A 17,613-nucleotide genomic window follows, 5' to 3' on the forward strand; every position below is an offset into this window, starting at 1 on the left:
ACTAATCAGCTTGCTTCACTGACGCCAGTGTTGGTGGTGTTTCAAAAAAGACCCTTGAGTTATAGTTACTTTGGCACGATATGCCTGGGCTACCCTTTGCCCACTGTTGTTCCTTTTCAACAGTTAACTTTCTTGAGATTTGCTTCACAAATCTTCTTTTGCTACCGTGAAAAAGTCATCCATTTCCTAACCATTGAATTATATCTATATAATCAACATTATGACTTGGTGTTCAAAGTTACAGTTTTTTAGCACGTGCCTCTCCTGGTACAGTAGCACAAGGAAACCTTATTTTGTAATAGCCTAAAAGTTTGGTATTAAAGACGGTTCAATTCTCGGAAGCCTTGACTGTGCCTTAATTTTCTCTCTCTCTCTCAAAAAAAAAAGAAAATTTCATGCTCAATCAGTTTATTCATAACCAATCGTGTTAAAAATCAAATTTTTATCTTAATTTTCAATTGAACCATAAATGATTACGTCAGTGAAATTTAGGAAACTTAAACTAATCAATATTGAATCTCAACATGCCTGCATTATTGAGATTCGAGAATATTTTTAAAATAAAATTAAAATTACTTTATGTAATTCATCTTTTAAATTTATCATCATCATAATCAAAATAGACATTCAGACAACAATGAGTCATAAGTTAAAAGGAGATATGAATTTTTAGCACTCGCTGTTGCAAAATATTCAATGAGGTATTGTTAACTTGGTAGTTTTTCAATAGTTTTCGAAAGTTTTTAATAGATGTTATATTGATAGTTTCATGCAATCAAGGTTTTCAACTTCAACTTGTTTAAAGCAAAAAAAATGAATCAAAATTTACTTTTTGAGCATCATTTTTTCGTTGACAAATCAAAATGTATTTACTAGATAACATTTTGCACTTGAATTATCGATTTTTTTCCAAAGGTGTTACTTTTAGTTTATCTCCTCAAAATATACCGTCCAGCAAAAATTCATTAAAAAAATCGGCAAAAAATCTCGGTAGTTCCCCGACCCCCCCCCCCCAACCACGTTAAGAGTTACGAGCGAGCCCCCCCCCCCCTTTTAATTAATATGTGCTAATTTTTGCATTTTTGGTGACAAAGAAAGTCACTGTAAAAATACAAATTAGTATGATAGTTTGATTATCGTCACATTCTACACTGTAGGGCCCTTTTTACATGTATTTAGATACTTTTTGTGAAATTTAAAGAGTAAAATGGCTAAATTAGTCCACTTTTTCGGGTAGCGGTACTATGGCTAGTAATGTATGCATAAACCGACCACGGTCGGAAAAATTGCTCTCGAACAACAGGCGGGGGGAATTTACTTCAAAAGGGCTGTAGCTTGGATAGTTTTATGGTCGCAAAATGTTACGACCCCCCCCCCCCCCCCCCCCGACCTCCGGAGGAAAGTATTAACGCATCTTCCACAGTGCCACCAGGTTTTTCTGAATAAATTACAATCGCTTTTGTTTTCGCGACAGACTTATTTTCTGAATAATCGTAATTGCGGCCAGGCGAAAGTTGAGCAGTCAAGCGTGAAAAATTCAATCGAGAAAACAAATCAAAATAATCTTCTAGAAGAAACGGTCTAGCAGAAATTTCGAATAATGAACACACTCGTTGACAAAAAATGCTACAAACTTATTTGTTCGAGAGCAATTAATAAAAAATCAATCAACAGTACTTCTTGTACACAATTATTACAATTGGAATGATTTGAAGAAGAATGACAGCAGCGCCAGCACCACATATAATCATTGTGATCTTTTGGCTTTCTGTGAAACCACTAATTGTCGCCTCAGGAACAACGGCCTCCACAATTGGGGCTATCACCTCCGGCTGAAAACAAAAACAGCATTATTATATAGATTCACAATATTTAAGTATAAATTATATAGATAGCTCTTTTTACTGCATTGATGCGACTAAGTTCACAATTTGACCTCTAATTGCTGTCGAGAATCATTTAAAAAATGTGAGGGGGTTTCAAAAACAACAATTGAAATCCTTTAGATTTAAAACCAGATTTTTCCTAAAAATATAGCTCTTTCACAGACGGTGACGGGTTCTTTTGAAAAGAGAACCAAGTGCATATTTGAGAAGTTAGAATTCAAGAAAGTTAAAACACTCATGTGCACATTTTAAAATGCCGAAAGTCTGCAGTGCCAGAAGTTAAAATGCCAGAAGTTGCTACTTAGCCAGAAGTTGACATCCTTTGACTTTCGTCATTTTAAAACGTGCGCGTTTCGTGTTTTAAGCATGGTTAAGTGACTCTGCAGAAGTCACTTCCAAATTCTGACTTGATATCTCGAATCGCTTCGCGGTTCTCGATAAACGCCAGAAGTTCTCAGTGACTTCAAGCAGAGTCACGTAAACATTACTGAAAAATTTAGCCAACTTCAATCCTCATTATTTCCTCGAGAAAAATGTAATTTGAAAAAATCTCATCAATAACCAGTTCAATTTTGTAAGGGCTTTTAATTTACCACATTTTAATAAAGATATCTGTCGACCTTATTACCATAGCACCTTAATATGTAAAAATAGGGATCTATTCTGCCCCCCCCCCTCCAATAACCAGCTTAGTGGTTGTATAGATTTTACGTCCTCCAGCCGAACGTTCTATCTATTTTTTACATTGTAACGTGCTAAATAACAAAACATAATATGTAACTGGGGGCAGAAAAACAGAAAAGATCCAAATTTAGGAGGCGCAAAAGTCTCGTTGGGGAGGGTGCATTTCAGGCCTAAAAAAATCAAAAATACTTTTAAAATTTTTTCTAGAATAACTTACCACTATATCGAGCAGGAATTCTGGTTCTGGGGTATTAATTCTGGACAAATCATTCACAACTATGGCGTCTTCCACTATTTGTTCCATTTGTTCGAATGCCTCCACAAATACGGTGCTGTTAGTCAGGGCCACGTCAAGCATACACGCTGTGTCATTTTTGCACAGCTAAACAAACAACCAAAATGTTTACCCAAAGCCCTCGCCACCCGTCAACATTTTTTTCAAAACTATGTGTTAACCCGGATTGTGTTCGAATGGTTAACTTGTAAGAAATTGCAAGTTTTGGGCAAGTTCTTACAAGGCGATACATCGTCCTGCAAGTTTTTTCTTCCAGAAACCTGCAATTCCTTACAAGTTAACCATCCTGTACATGAAGCTTGCAAGTCCTTGCAAAGTAACAATCCGTTGCCAAAAGTTTGCAAGTCCTTCTAAGCAGTTCATCTGGTCTCAATTTTATGTGATTGATTCCAAACATTATTGCAGTAATTTCAGCCATAAGGGCATTTGTTTAAACATTTTGTGATCAATTTCATTGACTTTCATAAATAATTCTACTGCGTTTGAGTTGCAGTGTAAAAATCAAGTGAGGTATTTAAGGGCAACTATATTTGAAATAGTTTGTAAAAGTTACAAATGCTTTCAAAGCTATAATATTATAATATTTTTTATTTACCATAGCAGAGGAAGTACTGTGAATTAAGGCAAAGAGTCGTTGATGCTGCATGATTCTACAAATTAATATACGACCTAATTGATTTTAGAGAGATAATTTCTTTGCGTTTGACTTGTTTTTCTTAAATAAAACGTACACGACTTGATAAATGATTGCGTGTCAAGTGTTCCCCAGAGCTATTTTTAAAATTTTTATGCTTAGTTCTTGTTGTTGTAGCCAGTTTCTAAAACAAAAACTTCATACAGATGAAAACTAGAAAATATGTAAGAAACGTGCATAAAAACAATCTACACACCCTGAAAAAAAACCCTAACGTAGCTGCGAACTCATTAAATAAAACCTGGGATTGGCTCCATAAAACCTATTCATTAAAAAGCTGTAAGAAAAACTTGCTATAAAAATTCAATAATGGTATCAAATTAACTGACCTGAATTAATTGAATTGCAAAAAAAAAATTGTGAAATTCAGTACAAATATTAACATAGAATAAAAAATGAATCAATCAAGCATAACCGACTAACGTCAGGCTAATGGCTCTCAAACGACCGTCGAGCCCTTGGTTTCAGCAGTAGCCAGCTTGGCCTTACAGATGCTATCATTAGGGCGTACATTGGTTAGGTGAGCAAATTGGGGGTTTGGGGGACTGGATGATGGGGAGGACTGGACGAGAGGGGGTCCAAAAAGCCAGGGTGGATGGGGACGGTGATTACGAGTGGGACGATTCAGGGGGGCTCAAACTCTAAAAGAACCGACCTTCGCAACATGAATTTATATCTCCTCAAAACAGCTTGGATGAATCTCATATTGAGACTAACAAGTCGCAAGGCTCTAAGAATTTGAAGACGAAAAGTCAAATGGGTCAAAAGAAAAATTAGTCGAGAAAAATTTCGCATAAATCTAATACAGGACTAAAGGCACCAAAGGGCTGATGGGGTGTGGGCAACAGATGGATGGGGTCAACTGCGGGGGTCAACAGAGGTGCAACCTCTAAGATCCGCCCTTCCCACAATAAGTATAAGTCTCCAAGACAGTTTCTGTGAATCGCATATTTGGAGACCAGTGAGCTGAAAGGCTCTAAGAGCACTTAGTGCCCGCTGGGCGCTACCTGTTCATCCAGTTGTTGAGGACGTTAAGTCAAATAGGTCAGACCAAAAATTTGTCAAGCGGACATTCGCAGAAAAAAAGGCCGACAGGACTATTATAATTGCTGCAGACATCGTTTGAGAGCAATAAAAAACTACTCTCTGAACTATTTATTAAGCAGCTAGTCGGTTGATTTAAAATAAAAAGGTTTTAGTTGAAAAATCATGAAAAAATTAGGGCCAATGAAGGAGCGTAGAAAATTTAAAAACTGTTTAAAAAATTTCAAAGTTTATTAAATTCGACAGAATTTTCCTGGATTAAAACAACGTAATTTTAATACAAATGTTCTGAATCAGTATCAAATGGAAGACAAATTGCAAATACGTCAAATCCTCCCCAAATCAGCTCGACAGGCCTCAACACTACCAAGACTTAAAGCAAAATTCTAGAGAAGTTTTTATTTGACTGCCACTTAAGTTGTTGCTTGATATTGTGAATGGCTGAGAGAAATAAATCACGCAAAACGCCAAAAGTTGAAAGCGTAAAATTCACTTGAATAGTTGAAACGGTCAAGCAAAAATTTTGCTCTGAAAATTCAACTAATGTGAGAAATCTTGAGATACAACTTTTTTCGCTCATTTTTGAAAAACTTGTGATCAAAACAACAACTCTCGTTTCTCTCTGCTCTTAGAAATTGGTTCTTCAATGCAGTGTTTTCACATTTTAATGATGTAGGCTCCACGCGTTCGAAAACAGGTCAACTCTTCAATGCGGTGGAAAAGACACTATTCTATTTTTTTCTCGAGTTGCAAAACTACAACCCCCCTGTACTATTCAATTTTCAATTTCTTTGAGTTATAAAAAAGAGTGTATCCTATAATTATTTCAAGTTGTTTGAACTGTAAAACCACGCCAATTAGCAGTCGACATTGAAGGTACGTTTTGTCATAATTAGGTGGATTACTTAATCCCATGTTCGGTTGTGATAGTTTCATATCAAGTCCCACGGGCCTCAGAGGCAGGGCCAAGTGATTGTTTTGCTAATTTAATTAGGGTAATTTTATAGGTTAAAACCGGGATGAAATGATAGCGGGGTGGATAAATCGGGTGAAAAGAAAGGGGGTTAAATAAGAGGGGTGAAAAAAACGGAACACCTTTAAAACTAAGATCTTAAACTAAGATGGGATGTAAGCTCAGGAGGAGGTATGATTCATTGAGGGAAATATTTAAAATCCATGGAATTAGGAATTTCTATATTCACCCACTTCTCCCCCCCCCCCCCCCCCTAGTGTTATCATGGCTTCATACCTCTTGAACTTCTCGAAGTCGTTCCTCGGATTCGAACTGGATCTCGTAAGAGGGATCAAACGGCAATCCGTCCTCAATATCCTGTGCGATGAAGTTGTTCAGGTCTGTGTCTGTGAACAACCAGCTGTTTCTGCTCGTCACTTTCCAACTGTCCCCAAAGGAATGGTGCAGGGTGTAGAAATCTGTGTCATTCGGTAGGGTCGACCCGCCTGGAAAATAATATTTTTGCTGCAATAAAATGGGCCGAGCAAAAACTTAGCATTAGAAGCGACAAATAATTGCTACAAACTTCTGTTTAGAGCAAGATTAGAAGGTTAAACTCAAAATAAGTGAACACTATCAGTTGCGGTAAAAAAAACCACGAAAAAAACACCACTTCATTTTAGATAGGAAATAAACCCTCACGAAAATAAACCCCCACGGAAATAAACCCCCACTTTACTATTAAAGAGCTGCGCATTTAGCGCGTTTGGCCATGCCTCAGCGGCCCGTAGGACTTGATATGAAACTATCACAACCGAACATATTATAACGACTGAAATTCAATTTTAAAATGGGGGTTTATCTCCGTGGGGGTTCATTTCTGTGGGGGTTTATTTCCTATCTAAAATTAAGTGGAGTTTTTTTCCGAGGGGGTTTATTTCCTATCTAAAGTTAAATGGGGGTTTATTTCCTGGACCCTATCACTATGACTATATCAATAACTAACAATCACTAACTATTATCATCTTTGCAATATACTTACTGGAATTTGTGAAATCGTTCCAGCTTTCACCGTCATATTTTCCCAGGAGCCCCAACATGTTGTTCTTGAATATACCCGGGATAGACACTATCAAATTGAGGAAATCCGAAATGACAAGGGCTCGGATTCTCACCCCAGTGTCATCAAATTCAAAGCTAAAGGTCAACTTATCAGCACTGATCTTTGTCGTAATATTATGGAGTGTAAACTCAGCAGGTCCTTGGTTATAGTCCACCTTGTGATTGTTAATCTGAACATAAACAGTCCGATTTTGATCCATATAGCACTGTAATAAAATCGTTTTGTAACTGGCAGCGAACCCTGTGAATACAGTACCCCTTCCCACGCGTTTTGTGCTAATATGCATTACGCTAGGGTTCTCCAGGCTGGTTTCAAACATCACAAAGACGCCCAAACCCATAAACGGGTAGCTTAACCCGTCAACTGTCGAAAAATCTGGATCACCGCGGCCGATTAAAATGTTCCGGGGCCAGTAACCACCAACAATACTTGGTCTAAAGGTCTTGAATTGTTGACAGCTGGCAGAGGTCGAAGAATTACCGCAGCATTGTTTGTAGGGTAGCAAATCTGACCAGTAATGGGCTGGCATATTTTTGATTGAGTTTTCTTGAAGGTTCAATCTCCCCGCGCCCTCCTCGTCTTCCCGAATCAAGGATCCGTCTGGATGGTAGCAGCACTGATTCGAAACGTACAAAATCTTCTTCGCGTTCTGTTCCAGACAAGCCAGCCTCGGCGACCGGACACAGAAATCGGCTCCTATGTTGTACTCGCAATAACCACTGGCACAAAAACTGGCATTAGCTAATTTCTCGCGCGTTTCCGGGTCGTACGAACAGCAAGTGTCGTTTTGCCAGCCTGCCATTCCAACATCGACCTCTTCGGTTGCGTATCGGGCGTCTGGAAACTCTCTTCGCCTCCGCCACCACTGTCCGGTGTTGATTTGACGAGGACATCCGTACCATTTGCCAGCCTCCGAGATGCACTTTGACAGGTCTTTGGCCGATTCTTCCTGCAACCAACTGTCGCATGTCATTGAAGGCTCTTTGATCGCAGGCAGTGAAGTCGACCGAACTACAGAAATAAAAAAAAACCATTTAAAAAATGTCAACTTTTGCTAATTTTAGTGTCAGATTTTGCGACTGTTTGCCCCCAAGTCGTTAAATTTTTTGGAGAATTAGCTAAGAAACGCGACAAAATACACTGACAGGATCTAAAATTAGTTCCATATTACATTACAGTTGTTTTAGCAAACCAATTTTTTGTCAGTGCTTTCCACAGAAAAATTTTTCAATTACGGAAGCCTTATTTAAAGAACCATGATATTGATATACTTCTGTAATGCTAATCTGTAAATGGTCGTTTTAAACCGCAATTATTTACAGGAGGGAACTTAATGCAATTTTTAAACAATCAGCTTTTAATTTATTTCTGTCTCTTTGTCACGCTGCAAAATCGCAGTAAATCAGCACTCACTGAGCAAGAGTATTTTTCAGTTTGTGTATCTACAATCAACATTCTATTAATGTCGATTTTTGCTATAAAAAGATTGATCTCAGAGATATAAGTAGTTAAAAGTATATGAAAGTTATAGATGAGTATTTGAGGTTTTTCAAATTCATGAGTCTGGTTCTAGCTGATGTAAATTCATTTTTCAATTTTTCTTAGCAAATGTCACTCATGTATCTAATATTGCAACATTGTTGTTCTCCATAAAACTGGAGCTTGTAACAACGGCTGCTCTCCACTTGGGACAAAGAAATCTTTTCAAAGCCCAGTCCGCTTTAGAGATTCCAAATCTGTACGGCTATTATGACTTTGTAGTTCGTTTTTGTAACTAACCACTGTTTTTGTACCCTTAATTTACAAATTTGGTTCATATGTGTTTGCTAAGCTTAGTTTCTTCAAAAAAGAACAGGGTTTCTCACAGATCCAACAATGCAAAATTGTTTCAATTATACTAATTGAATTGAACAAAAATCGAATGCAAAACATATTATTAGAACCCGCTTATGCAAAAATTAACTTGATTTTTGGTTGGGTTTTGTTCCTTGTAGTCACGAGCTGTAATACCAAATTTTAGGGGTAGTAATTTTGAAACACAGCTCAAGTAATTTGTAGACAGAGGACACAATAAGAGATAATTTACCCCACCAGAATAGTCCTACTTACTAGACAAAGCAGAAATTTACTGCTCAAGAATATATGAAGTACAAAACAAAGTATCGTTATTAAATGCGCAAGTAAGTTGTTTTGCGAAAGTTTTGCTTAGTTACAAGAAATAACGTTTGTCTGTGGCATTAGTTGCTGAATGTGTGTTGTATTGCTATTTTGGTCCTCCTTTTGTTGACTTTTTTTTACAATATTATGAAAAAAAATTGGAACCAGAACTATAAAAAAAATTTATTTTGATTTAGAAGTCAACTGTCTGGCATTCAACGTCTGCTCTAAAAGACTCCTTGTGGTTGAAACTATATCTTTCGTATTTGATCGGTTCCTCCTCACTGTAAACATTGCTTTTTCTAACCAACCGTCCACATTCCTCTAAAGTGTGATGCGCAATTGGGGTTGAACTTCCATCTGCTCCCTTGTTGAATTAAGTGTTCCTCAACCCTCTCTTTGTCCTCTGCATACTCTTTGTGTTGTCTGTCTGCGCAAACTAACTATTTTAACTGATTTTTGTCTTGGAGCTATAAACCGCACAACTGTCAACTCTCTATTTTGGAATGATCTCTATAGGCACGTCGCGTACAGTTAGACTTGTAAACAAAAGATCTATGACGTCTCATCTTACAGTTCTTACATTATAGAAGGATCAATGTAGTCTTCAACAAAAGTTGTCGAATCAACAATCTTTTCTGTAGGTACTAGGCCATAAACCAACTTGTTCAGCAAATTTATCAAAACAGTGTCTCTAAAAACATAATTTGGAAATTGTTTTTGGGCCCATTGAACAAACAACAGGAGGTCAGTCGTTGACAAATTGGCAAATTGTCTTTGGACAAACAAAATTTGAAGAGAAAAATAAACAGAACATCAGTTGTCCCTTACATTTTCCCCCTATAACGTTCCCCCTAGACCTTATCTTTGGTAGCATTGAAGTTGTACAAATTTTTAGTCCAGCGTTGCAATGCATCAAACTTAATTTTTATCGTATTTTTACTTTCAATATCTGCTTTCATAGTGATTCAAATTTTAAATTTAGTGACAGTTGAGTTTAAAACCTAGCCAAGCTGTTTTTATTCAGTATATATTGGCTTTTTTTAGTAGATATATTTTCATGGCTGTTTTGTTAGGATGAAAATTCTGATATTTTCGCATTATAGCCCCCTAACCTATTACCCTTCCCCAATATTACAGCAAGCATACCATAACAGGGAGATAGATTGTCGAAGGGGCTATAATAGGAAAGAGTCGAAGTTCTCAACATTGAATAACAAATTGGATGTCATCTATGAAAGCCTGTGTCTAGGGAAACTCATGATTTACGATATCAAACTTGAAAATCAGTGGGCTTACTACCCGGGCAGAGGTTTCACACTGAATCCGCCCCTAAATATTGGGGATTGCGTATTCCAATCCTATTTATAGGGGAAAAAAGGTAAGAGTGTGTTTTTTTAAAAAAAAATTACACTGTATTTACTATTTTTTTCAATCTTTTTACACTCTTTGCAAAGAGTGTAATTTAGGGTGGACTGATAAAAACTAGCACTTTTACACAATTACCAACATAACAATATTGAAACATCCAATCCTAGTGTCAGATGGCGCAATGGTTTTGCAAACAATGAAGGTAACATAGTCGACAGGGGGAAGGTGGAGGGGCAATCCTGATTAACTCCCTCTACTTTTATTTCTTTAAATTACACTCTTATAATTACACTCTTCCAACCTTCATTAAGCCGAGAAATAGGGGTGAACTTTTCTATTTATACACTATTTACACTCTTTTCCCCGTTATTTTTGGGGAAAATCCTCGGCCCGGGCATCTAGGGTCTTAATTGCAGTTGAGTATTTCTGTGGAACATGTGTTTGATTTACAAAATATGGATCTCCACCTCCCCTGTGCCTGTAACTCAATATCACCATTTCTTTTGAACTTTCTCATAAGATATCATCCTATCTCAAATAGAGGTCTTAGAGATTAAATGGTCACGCGAATCGATCAAATTCAGCTCGCTTTATTTGTCTATTTGACTTATGAAAAGACTTTAGGTCGACCCTTACTGGAGGTCCACCCTTACTAGGAGGTCGACCGTGTATTTAAGGTAGGGAAATACCCCCCCCCCCCCCAGGTCGACTTTATAAGTCTTTTCATAAAGTCGACCTCTCAACTAGGGTACTTACTGTTGTTCTGGGAGGCGACCACAATCATGAATGCGAAGGAAGAGGGTGGTAGTAGTGGAAAGGGGATATTGATGGAGAGTGTACCGGGTCCTGCTGTCAGCGTCATTGGGTTTCCGAGAAAGAGACCGGTTGAATCTGTCAAATAATAGTTCAATCACAGTTACCGATGCAAAGAATAGACATCGTCCGAAGTAACCCTAATTATGCTGGCCCGTATCCTCAAAAAAAATGTGAACCTAACCAACTAACACCGGAAAATTGCCCTCCAAGATAAGAGGGGGGCTAAGGAGTTCACTAGGGGCAGTCAAATGACGTCATTAGAGGTTACTATACACGACTAATAAGATTTTAAAGTGAATTTGAACTTGAATTGCATTTCCAAGTCAAAACTACTTTTTCAAAAAAACTTCGCTTGAAAATTTCTAATTTCGAAAAATTTTGCAACGTGCCAAGAGTTCGGGTTTAATTTCTAGCCCCTTTCCCGGGCTGCTCTGAGAAGCTAATTTTAAAAAATTTGTCAGTGTTTTTGCTCTTTTTTGGCGACTTGCGACTAATTCATTGTAAAAACTTTTTTCATCTTGTTGGGTTTTTTTGTAGATTTCCCGGCAGTAGTAAGATAATAGGGTACTAAGATAGGGGGTGGGGGTTATCCTTCGAATTAATACGTGTGATAATAGGGGGTTATCCTTGGCGTCGCTACATTTAAAACATTTGACTACAGCCGTGCATGGGTGAAACATGTAAACTAGCTTTCTTCTGGATACATGTAGGTGGAAATGTGCATTTATGTGGCTACAGTCATTTTTGAGTGAGCGTTTATAAAATCATATGGCTACCATTGCTACAGTTGATTTGAGGAGTATTCACGAAACTTACAAGGAAATCAAAAAAGAGTATTCACAATACGGTGAACGATTTTTATACTTTTTAGCTACTTGTCTGCATTTGGATCCCGAGATTGATTTAGATATAGCTTTGAAACTACGAATTTATGGTGGTTTGATTGGCATCGACAATTCAGACCTCGGCAAATATTTAAAATCATTCAAAATTTTGAGACTGCATGCGATACTTCACGACGCTTCCGGTTTTGTATACGAAAATAGTGAAAAGAGTCCAGGCTATTCTTACGTAAGACCTTGTTCAGTGACAAATGAGTACCTTGGTCAAGTGACTGGAATTGCTTTTTGTTTTTACGTAAAATCCTTCAAAAATAGTTTATACAATTTGCTGGAATGTTGAAATCCGGAGCGGTTTTTCTTGATTTTGAAGGCTTTCGAAGTAAAAAATCTGGATTTATAATAAAAGAACTTGCGGTATCTACCGAAAATTACTACGATATAATTTCGTTTTTACCTCCAAACTCATTTAACATATTGTCCTCGAGTGAGCAAAGATCTTTCCTGTGGGTATCTCACGGTCTCTCGTGGGAGACGGGAGAGTACCCTTATCATTATTTGCAACAGATTTTTCAAATTATAGTTCTTCGATTTCCCTTTTCTGATTTTTACGCAAAATGATTAGAAAAAAGGGAAACTTTACGGCAGCTGTTACAGAGGAACGTTATCAACTTGGAAACTTTGTTCTGCCCAAAAATTGAACGCTTGAAATTATATCGGGAGACACCTGTTTGTAAATTACATGCATTGAGTTGCCCAAAATGACAGAGAAGCCAGCATTCTGCCACTAAGAAGGCAAAACTGTTTTACCAGTGGCTGACGAATGAATCGTCGGTTAGAGAAACCAGCTCCGTCTCTACTGCAAGTGAATTTGTCTCCAAATTTGACAGTTTACATTTGCATAACGCCTGAAAATTACTTAACGGTTACTCTTATCAAGGAAGAAAAAATTGACACAAGAGGCCAAACAATTTTGAGAAAACAGCAGATTGTGTGTGCTGGTGCTGAAATAGAAGTTTTCAAAAAGTATCTTTCTCTACTGGAGTACTTTCAATTTTACCATGTCTTTACGAGAGAAAATGAAAAGGTTGAATTTAACCCTTTACCTACGCCCAAGCGTGCAGTACCAGCTCTGATGTCTCTGGACGATGAGACTCTTCCCGATGACATCAGGCAGCTGATTAAAGAGAACAATGTAGAGTCAATTATTTTTAGAGATAAACAAGATTCGATGAATGCAAACTATACAATCACTTACAAACAAGGAGACGAAGACTCTGGATATGTTTCTTATGAATTTTGTTATTGTTAAATAATTATGTAAAAGTTCTTGGAAAGTAATTCGTTTTTTGAAAAGTTTTACTCCAAAATGAGTCAAACCGAAGATCAATTAAATTCTGGCGGAGGCATAACTGACTTGGTTTTTGATGCCGAGCACCAAGCAAAACGATCTTGGAGGTTTTGCAATTCGAGATTGCCTCGATCAGAGGTTGTATATTTTACACAAATCATTATAATAATTTTCCTTATATCTGTATCTCTCGCCAAGTTGTTTTTTTTCAGTCTTGACTGTGAAGAATCCACATCGTGGTTTTCACTTCTCTCTTGTACAATTGGATACGCTCTTCCAAACCCAACGTTATGAAAAAAATTGTTTCTAACACTGACCGGTTGTTCACGGCTGTTTGCGGGCCATCTTGTTGCAGGAAAACTGAGCTCATTTTCAAAATGTTATTAATTGGCACATTTTTTTCCCGAGTTTCAAACAATTTATTATCTTAATCAGCATGATCAGCCAAAATTCCAATTGTTAGAGAAGAAACTGAACATACATTTTAAAAAATTCTCCAATTTTGAGCTCATTTCAGAGTTAGAGAATTGCCTTCTTGTGTTCGATGATTCATGTGAAGAAATATTCAATGACAAAGAATTTTCCAAATTAGCAACCGCAGTGCGACATAGAAACATCAGTGTAATTTATGTTAAACGCAATTTGTTCCAGCAAAGCAGATGGTCCAGAACAATTGATCTAAACACAACACATATCATTTTCTTTAAATCACCACGTGACACACAACAGATTATTTTTATTGGTCGACAGTTGAATAATGCACAATTTTTAACGAGCTCGCCACCAAAGAACCGTTTGGTCATTTATTATTTGATTTGGATCCCAAAACATCAGGCGTCTAGCGCTACTGTTCAAATATTGTTCCTCTAGGACCATCAATTTTTTATCTGCCATCAGCTAAAGCTGTTATCACAAGCCTGAGCGATGCTAGAGAAAGAAATTTGTATGCTGGGGCGGCTGCTAGAGATATCGAATACACAAATAAAAGAGAAGATCGGGAGAGCTCCAAATCATTTCATTAAATTCCTTTGCGAATGTTTGCTCAACATTGTAAAATGGTAATGTTCCAATAAGAAAAAGTTTTGTAGAAGGTTATGAAAAATCATTCAGAAAACTATTGTCTAGACAAACAAGTTTGAAAGAAAAGAGGCAACTTTTTGCTAGAAAAAACAGATTTGTTTAAAACTGTTGGTTTCGCTTGTCATCGTTATTTAACAAAATTGTAATGCACACCGAAGAATTCATTTTAATTCCAAAACGAATGTTTGCTTCACATCAACCGGTAGAAAAAGAAGTTTTGGACAATCCCCTTTATAAACAGAAAGCTGCACAGCTGTCTCGTTTGCAAAGAGACCAGTCGAACTCAATGGAAAAACCAGGGAAAGCACTTGAACCAGTTGAGATTGAAAACAAAGCCATTGAAACACCAGAAGAGGAAGAGGAAAAAAACAGAACCCATGAGCGAAGACAACGAGATTGAGCCGGTAGTGAAAAAACAAAGCAAAAGCGAAGATTTCGACTCCATATTGTTCGAGCTAGAATTTATGAATAAAAACCAAATCAAAAGAAAAAAAATCATACTTGATTTGATTACCCTATCTGAAACAGTAACCATAGAGTCGAATGGCGTTATTCACGTTAATAAAGAAACACCGGGCATTAAAGCTTCAACAATTCTGTACCATCTCCAGCAACCAACTAAAAAAAATTGACATTGCAAAATACTCAAAAATTTTAGTTGCTCACCTCATCTTGTTGCAAATACACATGCCAAGCAAATCATGGAAGCCTCGTCTGAAAGTGAACAAAAAATTTTTCCCAAGTAGAGAAAAACCCGGTTGACAAGAGCTCTTCTCTAGCAGAGAACATCCCAGTGGCTCAAAATCAACCCAAAAAAGATATAAAAAGGAAACGGACCAAACGACAGACAAAGAAGAGACCAGTCAGAAGATGTGGTCTTTCTTTTCCGGAAGTAAAAAACGGGATCAGTTTTCTTAAAAGGACCAGCGACTGCAGACTCAAAGCAAGCTCCATATAGGTATAATCCAGTCCTATTTGGAGACAAAGCCGTCTTTCACAAAGTACCGTTCAATTCGATTAAAATTTCCCAGGCTTAAAGTTTTTGTAAAAGACATTAACGAAATTTGGTCTCCAGATTTGGCACACATTGATAAACTGGCAAAGTATAACCGCAATAAAAAGTATCTTCTAGTAGCGGTTGATTGTTTGTCAAGATATTTACGATTAGAACCTTTAAAAACAAAGTACACAAAAGAAGCAGCTGAAGCATTCAAAAAGATGATCAAAAACAAACAGCCCGAAAAAGTATGGGTTGACGATGGTACAGAATTTCTTGGAGCATTCACAAAAATTGTGTACCAAACCCGGAAATCAGTTATATAGTACTTTCAGTGAAAAAAAATAAGCTTTTGCAGAGAGGAACATTAGATCTCTCAAAACGATAATTCATTGGTAACTTGAAGAAAAGTGGACCTATAGCTACATTGACCAATTAGACCAATTTGTGAAAACAATTAATTCAAGAGTCAATTGAGTAACTGAAATTGCTTCTAACAAAGTTTGAAAAAACGATGTGCCACGACTGGTGTCATTGGCAGCACAAACAAGCTCAACTCAGAAGCCCAAGTTTTACATTGGAGACTTTGTGAGGATAGTTAAAAAAGATAATGCATTCAGGAGAAGTTACAAGCAATTGTTCACGGACGAAATTTTTGAACTAGCGTTAATACCAACATTAAGCCCACCAACATACTCCTTAGTCGACGCAAACAAAGAACCAATTCAAGGAAAATTTTATCAACCCGAATTACAACTTGTCAGGCTCCCTCTCGTTGAAAATGTCCAACAACCGGTTTGAAGACGAGTTTACAGTTCACGTTGTTTCATCCGCTTCAATGGAAACATTTGATTTAAACACACTTGCATCATTTCGAAATTTTTTAATGACGAAATTCAACTTATAGGTGATTGGAGAGTGGCGTAAAGTGAAAACATATTCCCAACAAAAATAGAAAACATAGTAAACGGAAATCTAATTGTGTACAACTTAAAAGACTATAAAGATTCCCAAAAGATGTTTTCGGGAGCCAATGTTAATTCTAGACCTTGTGGACAACAACTCAGTTTTATGCCAGGAACCTTTGATACAGTGGCACAACTTCTTGCTACAATTAAGCGCACAATTGGACTGCCCCATTTTTCATTCAGAGAGTTGAAGAGCTCTGGAAAATATGAAATTTTATTTGGCAAGTATGAGGGAATTACATTTCCCAGGGAAGAAAATCCAAGCATTAATGGATATACGGGTATTCCTGACGGCAATCTAATTTTCATCTACACCAACATAATTGAATGTCAATACGTTGTGACACTAAGGCTTCCGTTTTGCCAGTCATTGATTCAAAACATTGTCTGGAAAACGGTAGTGTTTGTGAGCTTGAACCAACTCATCGGATAATTTTTACAAATTTACACTATAAGATGCTCCTAAGCAACACAATTCAATCGATTTCAATTAAACTGAGAACAGAAACAGGACAATAATTCCTTTTTCTGGAACTGGAAAAGATATTCTAACACTACAATTCAAAAAATGTTCCCCATAAAATGGATTCTTATTATGGTAATCAAGCAACGTCTTTGACGCACTTCTCTGGACATTATCGCCAAAGAGGAAGTGAAATTGGAGCCCTAGCTGCAGGCATTGAACGTGTTGCGCTGCCTTTGGCGCGTCGTTTTATTTTGTCTACAGCGAAGCGTATCGGTAAAGAGCTCTTGAAACAAAGTGTTCAAGAGATTTTGGATGTAGTCGGAAGCAAAAAATCTCCTAAACAGGCATTTAAAAATACAAAATCATAATCTGTCAAAAAACAGACAGCGGGATCTCGACGAAATACTTCACGTCGGAGGAAATCAATACGAGTCAAGCCACAGAAAGCAATCAACAAACGCAAAAAAACCATTTCAACGCACAGAGCTCCAAAAAAAGTCGGTCAGATTTTTTTGCCAGAGTGAACGATGATCGCTAATTTTTTACCATCAGAAGCAACTTACAATTCTTTGGATTTATTCGAAAAACCATCTCTCTTAGTAACATTCGACGGTAGCTTTTGTCAAAATTTTGCCCAGTCTACAGTCCAAATGGACCCATGTTAGAATTTGAAGTCACCGGTGACCGAAAAAATTTTTTTGACCTACAGAAAATTTTCTTGGAAGTGAAATGTAAAATTTTCCAGTCATCAGAAGCTGATTCGATATATGAGACAGGAGCAGCAACAGATGTTACAAAGACAGATGCCCCTATTTTTGCAATAATGTGTTACATTCACTCTTCTCTGACTGTACAGTGTCTGCTAATGGAATATAAATTTCAAATGCTAA

The 17,613-nt window shown here is 37.2% G+C and overlaps 1 protein-coding gene across 1 annotated transcript in view; it reads right to left on the minus strand.

The window, feature by feature from the left end:
• Positions 1-1,585: 1,585 nt before the first annotated feature.
• The window catches only part of LOC142343843 (uncharacterized), a 65,596-nt gene continuing 49,568 nt past the window's right edge, over positions 1,586-17,613 (minus strand). Inside the window, exons 5-9 of the mRNA XM_075395211.1 lie at positions 10,963-11,097; positions 6,598-7,689; positions 5,853-6,061; positions 2,788-2,952; positions 1,586-1,832 (exon numbers count right to left, since the gene is read on the minus strand). Of these exons, the coding sequence (XP_075251326.1) occupies positions 1,668-1,832; positions 2,788-2,952; positions 5,853-6,061; positions 6,598-7,689; positions 10,963-11,097 (1,766 nt within the window). The 3' untranslated portion in view covers positions 1,586-1,667. The remainder of the gene's footprint in view (positions 1,833-2,787; positions 2,953-5,852; positions 6,062-6,597; positions 7,690-10,962; positions 11,098-17,613) is intronic.

Source organism: Convolutriloba macropyga, chromosome 1 (assembly GCF_964194025.1).
Source record: "Convolutriloba macropyga chromosome 1, txConMacr16.3, whole genome shotgun sequence".
In the NCBI taxonomy this organism is placed as follows: domain Eukaryota; kingdom Metazoa; phylum Xenacoelomorpha; order Acoela; family Convolutidae; genus Convolutriloba; species Convolutriloba macropyga.